Here is a 17,365-nt window from a genome sequence, read left to right on the forward strand (position 1 = left end):
TTAACTTATTTTGAAGGTAGGAATACTTGAGAAGCAGTTGAGATAGCAAGGAATGATTTTAATGTGAAGAATAATTTTTCCCAAGAGTATTTTCAAATTAGTTTCAAAATTCTTGATACAACCCTCCTAGGCTGTTGTAGTAATACTTTCCTCTATAATGTAATTTGTGTGGCCTTTATAATTTTAAGATATTACTATTGGTTTTTGGTATATCTATCTTTGATTTTAACCATTAGTGCAAAACCAGTATATGTTTACTAAGAACAGGTATTGTGAGCTAAAATGCCATGGCTGTACTACTCTAATATTCATATTTTAAAATTCTGGTTGTATTAGACACTAACAAAAATCAATGAAGATGACCAACCAAGACTGATTGACTAGCTAGCCAACTAACCAAAGTGAAAAGTGTCTTTGCCACCACAAAACCCAAAAAGGAGGAACAAGCTAAATGTTGTCTGTAGAATTTAATCCGCTGTCAGTATTGCTCCTATGGCTGCTCTTCCTTTATTGCCCACAGAGACATATGAAAGATAGGATCATTCACCACATTAGCATCGACCTCCTCAAGGGCCAAATATATTCTGCTATGTGAATGTTGCATCAGAAAACATGTTTTTATGAAAAAAGAGGGAGGAGGGAGAGAGTGGAGGTGATCTGCTCAGTATAGTTCCATTCCACCTGTGTCCTGGTTTCAGCTGGGATAGAGTTAATTGTCTTCCTAGTAGCTGGTACAGTGCTATGTTTTGAGTTCAGTATGAGAAGAATGTTGATAACACGCTGATGTTTGCAGTTGTTGCTGAGTAACATTTAGTTTGAAGTCAAGGATTTTTCAGCTTCTCATGCCCAGCCAGTGAGAAAGCTGGAGGGGCACAAGAATTTGGGAGGGGACACAGCCAGGGCACCTGACCCAAAGTGGCCAACGGGGTATTCCATACCGAGTGACGTCACATCTAGTATAGGAACTGGGGGGAGTGGGGGTGGGGGGATTGCCACTCAGGGACTAACGGGGCGTCGATTGGCAGGTGGTGAGCAATTGCACTGTGCATCACTTGTATATTCCAATCCTTTTATTATTACTGCTGTTATTTAATTAGTGTTGTCATTATCATTATTAGTTTCTTTCTTTCTGTTCTGTTAAACCATTCTTACCTCAGCCCACAAGTTTTACTTCTTTTTCCTGATTTTCTCCCCCATCCCACTGGGTCGGGGGGAGTGAGTGAGTGGCTGCGTGGTGCTTAGTTGCTGGTTGGGGTTAAACCACGACAACCTGACAGACGGCAGAATTCACAGAGCAGAGATCTGCTCTGGGAATCAGGGAAATCAGGCTTTTATTACGGAATATAATGCTGGCTTGAAATATTTAATATCTTCAGAGGTGACAGAGAATCAGTTTACGAAACCTGAAATTGTCTTCCATTTTGCTAGGATTTGCTTTACTCTCATTTCTCTCCTTTTCCTAGCATAGTCAGCAGACTTTTTTCTAACCAAAAAGTGGACATCTCAGATAAATGCAGACAGTATGAATGCTGAAAAGGGCATCTCTGTTCCATAAGTTTATAGTGGAATCATGGAAGTGCAGCGGAACAGGAGTGAAACATGAGAGCAGTTTTGAAGCGGGGTTTTTTGGGGTTGTGTTGGGTTTTTTTCTTGTGAAAATATGGCTTTCTGGGACTAAGGTTCCTATTACAAGAAAACAGGAGTGAGAGAAAAAAACTGTTCGCACGTATCCAGAGCGTTCAACTTCCTAATATACTGTTGCTGCAAATGACATTGTGTGTCACCCATAGCCAGAGAAACAAAAAATGAGGAGTGATTGCACAGTGGCATCACAGGATTCCGCATCTCATTCAGGATACCTTCCTTCTGGATTTTCAAATGTATGCTAAGTGCATCTTTTAAAGGACTACTATTACACTTGCATCATTTCTGTACCCTTTATAGATGGAACTAATGAAGTAGAGTGACTTTTCAGATCAAAATAAAGCAAACTTATCAGAACTGAGTGACTAAAGTCTGGTGAGTGCTGTCAAGACACACAGCAGAAGTATGGCACAGAAGAAACCTTGCTTTACTTATTCTTTCCTCTTCCCTCTGTATGCCTCTTCAGTGTGCATGGGCAAGAAAGTAGTGATATGCATGGGTGAGGTGGTATGTCCAGTCAACTTTATTTTTATTGGTTCTTTGGATGAAAAGAAGTTCCTGTGTCATTCTGAGATACAAGGCCACAAGCAACAATTCTATTGAGCATAGCTGGCATCTTTTAAGAAGACCTTGAATAAAAAAAAAAACCGCAAACATTCATGTGTCCTTATTGGGTATTCTGAATAATAAGTTGTTCTTGCACTAGATCTAGACTTTGTGAGACTGCAGAAATTGCATAGTGTATTGTTCTGCTGATTTTTTAATATAATATTTTCCCATATTTTAACTGAATTTCCTATATAGTTTATAGAGATATGCATGAAAACTTTCATCTGTGTTTGTGTTTTAATTACAGGTGCTGTTCTTATGTGGGTCGAAGGGGCAATGGTCCTCAGGCTATATCTATTGGCAAGAATTGTGATAAATTTGGTATAGTTGTCCATGAGTTGGGTCATGTGATAGGTTTTTGGCACGAACATACACGACCAGACCGTGATGACCATGTTACCATCATTAGAGAAAACATCCAGCCTGGTGAGATATTCTGAGAAGTATTTTGGGAAAAAAAGTCCGTTTATTTTTGGTGTTTCCTTCATCTGCTCAACTCTCTTAAAACTGAATGCTGAATAGCAGAAATGAACTGAACAGCAGAAATTAGCATTTATGCCTGCTATTCTTCTTAGCTAGGCTGACGTCAAGCTGATTCGCAAATGAAATACTGCAACTAAAATATAAGCTTTTCTAAAGATCTGGTGAAGTAGCAAGCTGTTAAATAGTATTGGCTAGAAGGAGAGAAGTAGTAATCATGCTCAAAAACTTTGAAGGAAGCTATTGCTCTTAAAACCCTTTAAAAGTCATGTTTCTGTGCTTAAGAAAGGGCTTTTCTTTTGTAGTCTTTACTGAATGGTAAGTGAAACACATCAATAGCTTTTTAGCTGCCCAAGAGGTTTAGACTGGGGAGGTAAGCGGAGGAGTTTGAATCTGTGATAAAGATGGGCACTGTTCCCACCCCTACAGAGCTTGCAGCTTTAGCCAATGGGCTTGGCGTTGTTGAGACAAAGCATCTGAGGGACCTGAGAACTTTAAACTGTGACTGTCATCTCTTTGTCAGTCTAGCTGTTGTGGCCACACTTGTGTTGTGTGGGCAAGATGGGAGGGAATTAGGCATGTTTTATTTGCAGTGTTCATAAATGTGCATGGTCTTTGTGAAACACTGATTTTGACTTACAGGAATTCTCCGCTCAAGAAGCGGTCAAATCAGAAATTGTCCAATGATAGCTTGGAGTATTTGTTCCTACAGAAAATGTTTTAAAACAAAATAAATTTGAGATGCAAGACATCTTTGCTACCTCAACTAGGACTTGGAAGATGACTGGCAGCTAATACACACTCCCACAAGTCTCTGAAGTCCTGAAAGGGCATGTGCATCCAAGCCTTCCTTTTGTTTTCTCTGTGTCATTGACTTGTGTAGATGCCATAAGTGGTCTTGCCCTGTTCTTTTTCTGTGATGGGGAAAATCAGCTGGAGTGCCATCCTCAGCCTCCTGCTCTCTCCTTTCAGTTGTCTTTCTAGTTTCTGGCTGAAACCACTTCTTGTGGTGTGGCATGAGCTTGAGGATCACTAAATGGGATCAGGAAGTCATGACCACCAAGACATTTGAGTTTTGTTATATTATGGAAATTATGTTGGTTAATAATGTTAATGCCACCGCAATTTTTTTTGCAAGACACCAATGGGAATATGAATTGGAATAAAGGGTGCTTTGCATTTCTTAGTACACTGATTAGGACAAAGAACTTCTGGTCTGGAATTATGAACTAAGTATAATTCTTTTGTTCCTCTTCTGCTTTTGTTAAATTGCAACAGCTGGTACTTGAAAATGTGACTTTGTAGTGTTTGTATTACATGGGGGCTCAGAGAGTAGACTTTGCTGAAGCAAAGTCTCTTTAGTATCCAGTCTAATGAGCCTATGATGAGGAGGGTTCTTCCGGGGTCTTTGCTGTCAAAATTATTTATTTCTGGAATTAAGAACCAAGCCAGCAAATTTTATGAATTCTACGTGAAGCGCAACATAATGTATGGGACCTTTATGTGGGTTAGGTGAATGAGAACAGTCTTTCTAAATGCCAAATACAGGAATTTGATGTGTGTTTCAGAAGACATGTCTGCCCTCTTGGTTAATAAAATCACACAGTTACTCCCAAATGGCTAAGATTTATGAATGTCAGTAAGTGATTAGGTTAGGATCTTTGTTGTTTTTCGTCTCCTGTTTGGTTTTTATCTTAAAAAAAATATTAAGAAACTGATTATCAATCGTTTGTAGGTCAGGAATACAACTTCTTGAAGATGGAGCCTGGAGAGGTGAACTCCCTTGGGGAACCGTATGACTTTGACAGCATTATGCACTATGCCAGGAACACCTTCTCAAGGTTGGAGTCTCAGGTTATACCTTTTGACTTTTAATTCTATTCCTCTCTGTGAATGCTAAGAACTATGCTTTAAGTATTCCAAAACTGCTTAAAATATCCCTTGCACTATAGTATTCTTACAGCAGTCAAAGCACAGCTTGTTTATTTTAAGTCAGAATAATTTAATTATATTTTTAAACATGTGGGGTTTTTTTCTGTTCACTTTCAAAGAAGCCTTTTGATCTGGCTTCAGTTCTTTAGATTTTTAAGACAAGATAATCTGGAAACGTCACTTCATATAATACTCACTTTCTTTTTGTCTCCACAAAAATTTGAATTTAGAAAAAACAAATGAGTGAAATAGTTAGGAATTTTATGTTTAACATGATCTGTTCTCATAAAGAGAAGTAACTTTTGATGCATAATGTCTGAGTAACTATGGGTTATGCAGGTAGAACACGTTTTGGTATTAGGACATCTACCATGCAAGCCACAGCCTTTGCTAAGGACTGCAGTCAACCATTTATAAGAGAGGCTGCAGCCTCTTCTCTATTGTTTGTACATGTTGTTACTGTCATCAAAAACATATAATAAAGAGTTCTGCTGGTTTTGCTCTGGCCTGTTGCAGGCTGACCCATTCCCAACTCCATAGTAACTCATGTGGGGCTCGCTCTGAAACTGCATGGTTGTGGGGAGCTATACAAGGAGCTGTTCCCATAGGCTAGCCCTACTCTGGAGAATAAGTGAAGAAGGAGTCTTTCACTTGGTCTCCTGTTACCTTTCATACCAAGTCGCAGTTCACCTAATTAATCTCTAAAAATACCAGAGTAATGTAACTTAAAAGAAACCTCAAAAGATCCCCAACAAAAAATTCTAGTTTGAAAATTATGCGCTTAGCTTTTTTTTCCCCCAATTCATGCTTTTTAAAGCAAAAGTACTAGACAATCTGAGACTCTGAAATGAACCAAAGACCACCAGAAACCTCAACAGCCTTTGCAAATTTCTTAAGCTTGTTGTCCTCAATATAAATGACAGTATTTTAAAAAAAAAAAAAAAAATCCCACCAAAGTATGTATTCACCATACACATAATTCACCCCTGGAAGAGCATGGGAATGAGCCATATGAGGTAGATATTAGTCACATTGCTTAATCCAGTTACAGATACCATTACCTTAAGGAAGAGATTATAAGAACCTATATAAAATAGAGTAATTTAACAACCTGGAACCCCACCAGAGTCCTAGGGCAATGACAACATCAAGATAATTTGATTTGTGGGCCCTGATCTCACCACTTTCCAAGCTGGCAAAAACTGATAGTGTGATGAGTAGGCATGCCCTGCCCCAAGGTACAAGAGGTTGTTACTTCATACTGTTTAAAAACAACCAGCAAACCCTTGAGGTCCTGTATTGATTTGCACTGATTTATCTTGAAAGCATGAGTCGTGCTCAGTGTGGCATATTGCCAGCTGTTTGCTGTTAGACTTTACTCACCCGTATAAGTAGTAGAAATCACAAAACACCATAAAGTTCCAGTCACACACAGCGATGTTGTTCGTGCTGTATTAAAACTGTTACGGGTTGTTCTCTTATTAAAGTGCTAAGGCATTTAAGGGAGGATTGTTTTAACATTTTTCAAAATATGAATAGCATCAGTTTCAGTTGTACTAAAAAACAGTGGAAAATAAAATTATAATTTATAGATACAAACATGTTTTTGAAATAGTAATGTGCCTTATTTCTAGAAACTGAATAATGCTGCAAGTAGTTTATTTCACTGTTTAGATTAGGGTAACATCCTGAGATGTTTCTTTTTTTTCCAGATTTCTAGTGATGCCACAAGAAATCTGACTGGGTAAAGAGAGCAGTATGTGCCTGCAATACTCAAAATGGTTCATTTATTATAATTTAAAAACCAATCCGTATTTATAAACAGTATTCCTAACTACAAAGATCCCTACTGTTCATTCATTTTTGGAGCTACATTATGCCTGAAAATACCAGTTTTACTTTTCAATAAAAGCCCTACAAATATACAAGAGAGTATTAAAAAAAATAAAGAGAATACAGAAAGATATTCATCTGTTAACTTCCATTTTATAGGATTTGAGGGATTTTCAAATTCTCTAACAGGATAATAGAACCTAGTTTTGTACCTTACTCTTTTAAAATTTATGTGAGACTACCAAGATATTTTGATCATATTTAAAATTTGGGAAATTATGAATAAAACTGCACATTTGGAACTAGTGTGCTTCTCTATTATTTCTAGTCATTTAGGCTAAATGTTATTAAAATCACATATGGTAAGTTGATATATTTTATTGTAAAGCAAGCAGAGGCTGGCAAGTAAGCATTTCTGTTTCAAAAGCAGCAGTGGCTAGAGTAGAGTTAGATCTGTTATAACACCTGACAGAAGAATGATTAGCAAGCATACCTGACTTTACCTGCTCTTACACATGTAAGTCAGGCTTTAATACTTTGTTAGAAGTATATAACTTTGCTAGAAATAAGAACTTTGTGATTAAGAATTTTGTGTTAGGGCCTAATCTATGTATTTTTATATAATTTCATAATTTATTTTTTTCACTATAGCAAGTACTTAACAGCAGTGCCTTTTTCCTGTGTAGTCTTAATGGTAGTAAGAGATTTTCTTCCTGTTGCCTAACAGAAATATAAAAGCTGATATGTTAACTGATGTACTGAAAGAAGATTCTTTTTTGATAACTTTGCATAAAGTTTGCCAGCCTGAGGAATTTTTATGACATGTTTTCTGTATTTAAAGTTCTGCATTTTACCCTCTTATTTATGACAAATGTAAATTCTAGATTTACAAAATAGCATTATACATTCCTAAATCTCAGACGGTTTTATGACAGAAACCTGATAGGGGTTTTTGGGGTCTATTTTTATTTTTATTTTTTTTAGGGGCATGTTTCTGGATACCATTCTCCCTTCCCGTGATGATAATGGTATACGACCTGCCATTGGCCAGCGTACTCGTCTAAGTAAAGGAGATATTGCACAGGCAAGAAAGCTGTATAGATGTCCAGGTATTGCACCACAAACAAACAAAACCCACATACTAGCAACTGTTTGACTTGTTGTTCAAGAGGAATGATAAATTTTTTTGAGTCAGCTGCTCAGCAGTCTTTTTCCATGTTGGCAACTGACATAGGCAGTTCAAGAATTGAATCATAAAAAAATCTTATAGATAAGGTCTCTGAAACGCAAAGCACTTAAGGACAGATAAACTGTATGAAACAACACTTAGTTCCATGACATTTCAGTCTTTGTTTTCCTTAGTTGTTCAATGACTAGGAAAAAAAAAAAAAAAAAAAGATGTTTAATATCACTTCTAGTTTGCCTATTGACTGGAGTCCTTTTTTATTTGAATTCAAGTAGGGTGCAGAAGGAGCAAATTAAATTATTGCAATCAGCTCTGAACATATTTCATTTTTTGAAAATTTGATAAATAACAAGCCGGGACAACTAACTTGTAAACTCTTTTATGGATGCTCTGGTTAGATCTTAGTCCAAAATTTCTACAGTTTTAACAGATACTTTTAGTATTTGAATATCTTCTGCCGAATTCTAGCATCCTGTACTTTCAATACATATGAATGTTTTATCTCAAAATAGTGTTGGGGTAGAGTTGCCTGTCTCAGAGACATCAGTGGCAAGTCTGGGGTAACCCGGAGTCAACCCTGTCGTTCTCATTGTTCTCTAGTGCTGGTTCTTCATTAAGTGCCGGCAGAGTGGTGGAAATCTCAAAGCAGAAGGTTTTGCTTTCCTTGCTCTAGTTATGGCTGATACCAGTTTTAACCTTTGGTGTCAACCGAAGCACTTCAGAAGTGCCATCTCTCAGCCAGAATTTGCCAGCAAGGTCCTTGTGGGAGGCTAGACGTACCAGCTCTGTGCCACATAGGTTTTACAGCCCTCCTGCTCCTCACGGGAATAAATGAAGTCTCAGTAACTGTTTTAAGTCAGATATATGGCTACTTTTTACCACCTGATCAATACAGAAGGACTAAGACGAGGGATCAGGACTGAAGTGATGGAGCTGCTTCAAATTTATATCAGCAGCAGTGGGATCTACTGAAGATCTGGGGCATCTGATGTGCATTTGATGCACACTGTACAGCTGAAATATGCTTTTCCTTTGTGCTGTAAGTACACTGAATCATAATCTTCTATATACTGAGAACATGCACAGTGCTTCTGGGCCTACCAGAGGAAAAACCACTTTAGCACATTTTCTTTAACAACTGTTCCTTTTGGAATAATTTTTGCTCTTTCCTTTTGATACAGAAAGTACTTAAATAATGGCATTCTTCTTGGCAGCATTATTTCTAATAAGAGTACACAGAGAGCAACAATTTCATAAACACAGAGGATACATATATATTGTGATAAAGACAAATTTTGGAGACAAAAATAGTCTAAAGAATTAAAACTACTGTGAAAACAGCTAGTATCTTATGATCACATTTACTTAAGACAAAAAAAGAAAAAAATTACAGCCGAGGCTGTGTATATAATACTCTAACATGCACTTTCAGTCAGCTGAAAAAGACGTAGTGTGCTTTTTGAGCTAATGTTCAAATAGTTGTTCAGAGAAAATGTCCTTTTCATATAATTCATGAAAATGTGTAATGATGAGTTACCATTTCTTTCAATGTCTTGAAAGTCTTGTTGAAAGTTGGTTTCACAGTATTATAAAACCATGGCTGTTCAGCAGTAGTGCACACTTTAAAAGTAAGCTATTTTTTGCAGCACTGGTGGACACAGGTCAGAAGGATAATAAAAATGAACGGTGGTTGCAGGATCATGTTCATTTTCTGGCACTTTCCTTTGGCAAACTTTGGGATAAAAGACGGTTTTCTAACCTTACTTAGGTGATCCAGTCCATAAAAGAAAGTGAGTTTTAAGAGAGAGAAAAAGGCAGAAAGTTTTGCTACAAATTTTAAATAGCATACTATTTAACATGCTGGGGTTTTCGGTTAATAATTTTAATAGAAGCTGAATAACTGAATAACAAAACATGAACTTAAACAGCCAATAAAGAAAGCAGCTCTCTGAAAGTTGCATGGCACTTGTGATCTAATAAATTTTCCAGCACATAGTGAGACTGAAAATTCAGACATTAAGCTTTCAGTTTTATGAAAAGAATCATGTCATCATTGTAGTATATAGCAATAAAATCCCTGACAGTCTGTTATTTTTGGAGGCATTCTGTATTTCCTATTTCAGACAAAAGATGTTATTCATGATGTCTGCTTGTGATAAAACAGCAGTGAATATTTCAAACGTTAATAACATCTGCATTGTTTCATGTGTTCATTTGTGTTGCCTTAAATGTAATACAATGAAAATACAGAAGATAGTAACTTAAATAAATCAGTATTTTCCAGAGATGCACACTTCTTTGATAAAGGATTTTGTGGTATTGTGCATGTTTCGTTTGGAGTTCTAGTTATTCCTGCAAGCAGTTTCTGGTCCAAGAAGCCGGCTGCGTTTTCTGGGGCCCATGAACATGAGGTAGAGCTCAGGGCTGCTGGAGAATAAAACTGATCCGCACAGCTGTGAAGCAGCTGAGCCTTCTGGGTTGTTTAGCTAGTCAGGGTATTCAGGGTCATTATTCAGGAAAGGGCTTAGTGACCAAGGAACAGTTTTGAGCTTGGTGAAGCCAAGGCATGAGATTTGATAACCTGTCTTTCATCAGCTGAGTAAGTGCCAGGGCTCAACAACATAGCAACAGCAGTTTTGGTTTGTTTTTAACTTTCTTAGGATTTTTGTTGAAGGAAAACATAATTGGTGTTAGGGATCTGTTACATTTTAATACTGAGTTACATTGTTACACGATAGAATAATAAGGAGAAAGCAAGGAACTAAGTTTAGGGTCCTTCCTCTGCCAATCTTATTTTGAACTTTGAGTGTCTTGGCATTTGAAAACAGATCTTGAACTTCAAGGCTGGATGTATTACAATAGTTTTCAGACTGTCTAATGGAGTACAGAATATGTTTTCTTCTGGTGTAGCTACTAAAATTTCAACACAGGTCTACCTTTATAGTTTTACATAGAAATTGTAGTTGATTTAAAATTCCTATGTAGTATTATAGGAGCAAAAGAATAAGGAAGAGAAATGATGGAGAAGGATACTCTTAGGCAGAAAGAGAGGAAAAGAAATAACTGGGTAGAGTGGGACTGAATAACTGATGGGAAGGGAGGCTCAGACTGGCAGGAGAAGGCTGTTCAGAGGAAGAGAAGGTACATGGAAGAAGTTCAGCAAATTTACAAATTGCCAGGTTCTGTGACAGTATATGTGGAAGAGAGCAGATGAAGGATACCTAGCCTGGCTCTTTTTGGGGGCTATTCTCAGTGTTCCCCAGGCTTAACTTGCTCCCATCTCTATTAGATTAGAAAAGAGTGTTCACCTTCAAAAGTCAGCCTTTATTCACTACATAAGGAGGATTAAGGTTTTTAGATTAAGGCTGTTTCCCTATAAAGGGGAATCAAGTCAACAGTAAGACACTGAGTTGTAGTAAACTAATTTAAGTTTTTTGTTTAACAAGTACATTATCAGCACCAAGTATTTGTAGGGCTCTGTGGCAGCTTTATATGCCATGTATGGATAGTTTTACAGACTTGGGTCTAAGTAAAAAGTATTAAAGATCTTAATTCTCTTTGGAAAAGGGTAAGCTTAAATTAGCCATATATGAAAGTATGTATTTGCTAGTGCTATGGAAAAGGAATGAGAGTTGGTTTCCTAAGTGTCGTGGAGGATCTGGGCTTTGTCATTTGCAGATTTCATTATAATCCTTAATGGAACTTGACCGTGTACGTAGGCCAACCCAAAGAGATGTTATACACAGGCTGTGTAATTAAATACTGCCGCAGAGTTCACTGGTAGAAATTGCTTTGTATAAGCATATAATCTACCTGCTGCCTTTACGCATTGCTAATCTTTACAAGGAGAAGCAAAAATAGTTTCCCTTTCCTTACCACAGAAAGGCTTATCAGAACTCTAACCTTCTCAAGCTATAAAACAGACAGGAGATTGTTTTTTTGGTTGGAGTGTGTGTGTGGGGAGAGCTAAAGTGACATTTCTGCAAGCGGTCTAGCCTAGTAAAATTGATATAAGGCATGACATTTGAGAAGGGGGAAAAAAAGCATTAGAGAAAACATTGGCATTGTTATTGGTTAACAATGGAAGAAAAAAGTACAATTGCTTTATAAAGCAAAGGTGCGTAAGACTGAAGTTGTAATTAATTTCTTCTGACATGAAATATACTAAGATTAGTTCTTAGGAAATTTAAATAAGTGGTCCTTACTACTCATTTTCCTTTTACGTTTCTTTCCCAAAGTGGAGTCCATTACTAATGGACCATTACACGGTAAAATGTTTATAACATACCATTTTATAAGCCTAGTCATGAATACCAAAGTTGCCACAGTCCAATTACAGAGAAAACCTTTACATTCTCTACTGATAGAATTTTAACTGTTTCAATTACCATTGACCCATTGCAGAGGAATGTGCTTTTAAACAAGAAATGCCCAAATATCACCCTGTCTACAGCGGCTCTGGAAGCCAGCCTGGAATTCAGATCCCATAGATAATTAATTCAACTATTGATTAGTGTAAGCTGTTCTTGTTATAGTTCCCTTGAGTAACCAGGAATTTTAAATTAAATGGTAAATATGGTGAAAAACATAAAGCCCAAACATATTTGATAAATTCTAATTGTGTTAATTCTTAGTAGTAGTTATCCAATTACAATTTTTCTTATGCTTCCCTTAAATTCAGAGATATTTATGAAAATTTTGGATTGATAGAGAGCTCCCAGGCATTTGATATGGATAGAAGTTAAATTGTTGTATTAACTGGCTTTATTCTATAATTCCTAGAAAAAGATTATGTTCCATGGCACCTTTTGCAACTTAAAATCCATAGTTTTAAGGCTATGTACAACTTCTGTATATGGAGCATGGAGTGTTATTAATTTGGAGAAAATAATCCTGCACTCTGTATAAGAGAGAAAAATTCTTGAATGTTTTAAAAAATGTAAAGCTATTATGCTTAATTCATTATGTGTTTACTTTTATAATGGGGTGATTTAGGGACTTTAATAGAGTAAGGGGTAGCTACTCCAGGGTCTTCCTCCTCTTCTCTTGCAGGGCTGCATTTGAACTGATATCTTGTATGTCCCACACATTTGATAGCATTTGGTTTGCTTACATACTTGATATTGTGTGAATGTGTGCATTGCATGACTTCATAATATTTGTGAGTTGAAGTTACAGTTAACTGAAAAAAATGCAATGTGAGCAGAAAAGAATGGACAAACAGCATTCCCCATGTCTCATCATGTCATCTGCTCAAGGCTTGCTTAGTAACTGTAGTGTTGGTGAAATAGTTATAGCTAGAGCAAAGAGAAGATGTACTAAAGCTTGAAATATGGTTGTACGCCTTGTGAGAGTACACTGATGCGGTGTAGTCTCAATGAAGCCATGCATGGGGGGAAGAACAAGAGAGGGCTCTAGAAGCGGTGAGCAAAATACTTGGATCCTCGCAGATCTGCGTCGTGCGTGCATCTGCTGCGCAGGGTATCTCTGCTTTGGGCTCTGCTTTCCTCTCCTCCTGTATGAGACCACTACGTTTTTCTCTTGGCCTTCTCTTAAGTGCTTTACGTATGCATTGTAAGCTACAATACAGTTCACTAGTGCTGGGGGTACCCCATACAGTAGTCTGCGATTTATTTCAGTTTGCATTCATTGCTGTGTTAGAAAAAAATCATGGTTAATTAGAGCTTTAGACAGAAATAATTATTTAGTGCTGAATACCTTTTTTGTATGTGTCATTTGCTGTGGCTGCCTGCAATTTTTTAAAGATAAACCCACATTTTTTTAAATGAGGGGAGGAAAAAAATTTATTTTTTTTTCCGTTTCATTCCTAAAGGACATGGTGATGGTGATTTTAGAAGTTAAAATTTTGGGTGCTGCACCAATCTTTCTTTTCTCTCCTCATCACAATAACCATTTCAGTGCCAAAGAGCATATTTAATGCCTTGAAAGTAGCTTATGCCTGATATTACAGTGTAGTTGTCAGATTACATTTTTGATGCATTTTAACAAGACAGCCTTTACAGCTGTGTTGTCTGTCTTTGTCATATACAATCTCTTCCATTGTCCCCTTTTATTTAAAGATTTTCCAGATCATTTATAATTCATTGAGATTTTGGTGATACAGTAGTTCACCTGCTGGCAGTGGTAGCACTGTAATTTGAAAGCACTGCAGATCTGATTACATTGTCAGTCATGGGATAATATTCTCAAATTCACATCGCTCGTATCACACCTGCAAAATTGGTGGGTGAAACAACTTTATTAATGTCAAAAAAGATGACTGACTGAGGTGTACCGGAATCAGTTTTAGTGGTGGGGAATGGCAAGAGCTTCCAATGCTATATTTTAGTGTGAAGAGGAATTATTAACCAGTCTGCCAGCAGACGGTAGCATGACTGACAGCTGAGATATGGGTGCTAAAAGCATCAATAATAAAGAATATAAAAGCCTTTGATATTTTAGGACTTTACATTTGCTTTGCTTTATTACTCATATCTCTACAAGTCACCGTTGCAAGAGATTTTGTTGAATATAGGATTTAGTTTTCTACACCGATATAAAAGAGTGAGTTTGGGTCAGATCAGTCTCTCATGTGGGCAAAGTACTAAATTAAATGAAACCACTGACGAAATTCCAGTGTGGTGCCAATCATGCTGTGCCAGCTTTTGTTTTACTTTTGGTTTAGATCTTAAAGGATTTGTCTAAGGGTGTGGCTAACTTCCTTTTTCACCAAAGTAAAGTTATATGTATAACTTTGCAGTTGATTGACAGCAATGACATTTTTAAGACTGCTGTAATTTTGATTATGTCAGCAGACAGTACACAAGTGAAAGAGTTCACGGAATAAAAACATCCTGTGTAAAATTGAATGAATGTCAGACTGGCTGAAAATCATTGTTTTGAATAAATCATTAAATAACTAGTCTGTTTTCCATTCTTCATCTGCAGTGAGTTAAATGTATTCTGAATAGATATTGGAAAGATGCATTTTTCTCTGTTAGGCGCATTCAATTTTATATTTTTACTTTATTTTGTTTCTTTCAGCCTGTGGAGAAACACTGCAGGAATCTACAGGCAACTTTTCTTCTCCAGGATTTCCAAATGGTTATCCTTCCTACACACACTGCATATGGAGAATCTCTGTGACCCCAGGGGAGAAGGTATTTTAACATTCCCTTAGCTAAACACAGATACTATTTGCAAAATAAAATGCTGCATTTCTTTAGCTTTTCATTTAAGTTTAAAGCTTGCATAATAATTGAAAACAATGGTATGCCATAACAAATAGGACCATGAACTATGTGCTATTGACTTTGGTCTGTAGCATTAGAACCACATCATCTATTTGGTGGCTGTCCATGTGAAATGAAGGCATGATTTCAGTCTGCTACATGTTTGCTTCATGAACTCCTTTTGAAACTGGCTTCCAATTCAGTTAGTGGTTCGGTGTAAAGCTGGAAGAGGTAGTCCAGGCTCCTGAATGGTGTCTTCTCCAGCACAGGCTCAGGTGAGCTGACTGAGCTGTGTGGGGCGGATAGCTGGGCTCTGCCTGAGGACGCTCTTAGCATGATGAATGAGATGTTTCTAAAGTGAAACAGTAATAACGTGGGGTAAAGCAAGTGTCATTGTAGGTGTTCCCTGGTATCGGTTCTAGCGTGTATAGTTTTCCTTTCTGGGCATCATTTTTAGGGGAAAAAAAAATTGGCTTGGTGAGAGCAGTTCAGGGAGAGAAGTGTGCCATCCTAGTGAAAGCAAAACCTGTTCTTCTTGTGTACACTTTCAAAATATGCTAGCTGAATCTTGTTTTAAATTACTGGCTCAAATATAAGCCTGCGTCAAAATAAATAAGGGTAGAGGGAAGGATGGGAAGTTTCACCTGAGACAAAATAAGTAGGGGAAAAAAAAATAAAAAGTAAGTTTCTTTACAAGAAGCAGTGGCTGATATTAAGCAGTCAAATACAGCCTAAAGACTGAAATATAGAACCCAGCTACCAGCCTCAGTACTGGACAGTCCAAAGAGAAAACCCAGCATTTGCCCCCAGATATTTCTGTTCGTTTTGTGTGTGTTCTCCCACTCCATATTGGACGTAGTTTTCCCCTGAGTGGATTACTTTATTCCATGTTTCTTTCAGGTCAGGTCCTGGTAGACACCAAGAATATATGTTCTTGATGTACTAATAGATCCTGAGGAGCTGTAAGAGCATTTGCCACTGTGGGGGATGAAAGCAGTGTCATTTGGAAAGCGTTCGCCCTCCTCTGGGCAAGAGCCAGAGACAGGAGGGAAAATAAACACACTCTGTGCTAGGAGGGCGTGGGTGGCTCTGCAGGTTGGCACGGAAAAACAAATGAAAACAGATTAATAAGAGAAGGTTTGCGCAAAAGATGCAAATTAATCTAGATAGAAAATTTTATGTCCCCACTGTCTGTGTTGCTTCTTAGACACTGCTATGATAACAACAAAAATTGCTTAGGTTTCTTTTCTGTTCCTCAGTTAAAAAATTAAAAGTTTGTAGTGTTCATCTACAATTATTATTGGCTTTTGAAAACAATATATGAGTTAGAAAATAGTCATGCTTAAGTATTCATAGCATACTCCAACTTCGTGCAAGCCTATCAGTTAGTGTAACTGTAAGGTATTTGTAATACCATTATGTCTTGAGATTGTAACCACCCCTGGAACTGTATTATACTGTACAAAAGCGAAATGGGGGAAAGCCCCTGTCCTGAAGTCAGCAATGTAAGAAGACTGGCTCCCTTCCCATCTTACCTCCCACTCCAAATGGGGAAAAAGACTAAACAGAATTTTCTAATTGAAATTTGATGTGACAAGTCCTGTCTGTAGGACACTGTTCTGACCTCCAGCTCTCATAGTCTCCATATGGTTCATCAAGAACAAAGAAAATGATATTTGTGCTAGTCTCAAAAAGTCTGTATTGCCAGTGCTGTTCTCATAGGATATTGTCTGTCTTGAGATAAATGACCCTATTTGCAGCAAGTACTTGACATGAATAGCAGATAGCAGAAATGAGGTCTAAATCTTAACTAATGCAAGTATCACTGTACCTTGGACACATATTATGCTTGATCCCAAATTTTCTCAGTAAATCATGATAACATATTCACATTATGAAGGGAAAATAAAAATATATTTAAATTTTTATTCCTTTGTTTGCTGCTTTGACCCTGATAGATCTCAGGAATATTGTGCGGAGGTTAGAGTGTGTATAAGTACATCACATCATGTTCTGAAACATCAGTGAGCACTTTGGTCACCTAAAAATAAACTGAAAAAGCACCAGTCCAGATTGTCTAGCTCTTGTCTCTTATTTATTGAGATTTAACATTGTGCTGTTTGAGCATAGTTTAGAGGACTTCTATCCGTGCTGCTTTCTGCAGGTACAGACACTTCTGATCTTTGATGGCAGGAGATTCAATGGAGGACGGGACTGCAGTGGTACGTGCTAGCTGCAGCATTCCTTTTATTGATAGGCATCATAAATTGCCAGCCCAACCTAAAATGTGTGTGTGCCTATTACTAAAACAAGGCAGTTCATTCACCTCTTACTTTCTCTCCAGATTTAAGACTATATGGTAAACAGTTGTACACAGTGTATCTATGGACAGAAAAATCTCTGGGGGAGGGTGCTGTTAGTAATACTGTATGCCCTCTGCCGGAGCGAA

General features: G+C 37.4%; 1 protein-coding gene across 1 annotated transcript in view; it reads left to right on the plus strand.

Moving 5' to 3' along the window:
• TLL1 (tolloid like 1) overlaps positions 1 to 17,365 on the plus strand; it is a 141,158-nt gene that overhangs the window by 79,606 nt on the left and 44,187 nt on the right. The window contains exons 6-9 of the mRNA XM_069786523.1: positions 2,501 to 2,679; positions 4,469 to 4,574; positions 7,483 to 7,607; positions 14,729 to 14,844. Coding sequence (XP_069642624.1) covers positions 2,501 to 2,679; positions 4,469 to 4,574; positions 7,483 to 7,607; positions 14,729 to 14,844 — 526 coding nt within the window. The remainder of the gene's footprint in view (positions 1 to 2,500; positions 2,680 to 4,468; positions 4,575 to 7,482; positions 7,608 to 14,728; positions 14,845 to 17,365) is intronic.

Source organism: Haliaeetus albicilla, chromosome 1 (genome assembly GCF_947461875.1).
Source record: "Haliaeetus albicilla chromosome 1, bHalAlb1.1, whole genome shotgun sequence".
In the NCBI taxonomy this organism is placed as follows: Eukaryota; Metazoa; Chordata; class Aves; order Accipitriformes; family Accipitridae; genus Haliaeetus; species Haliaeetus albicilla.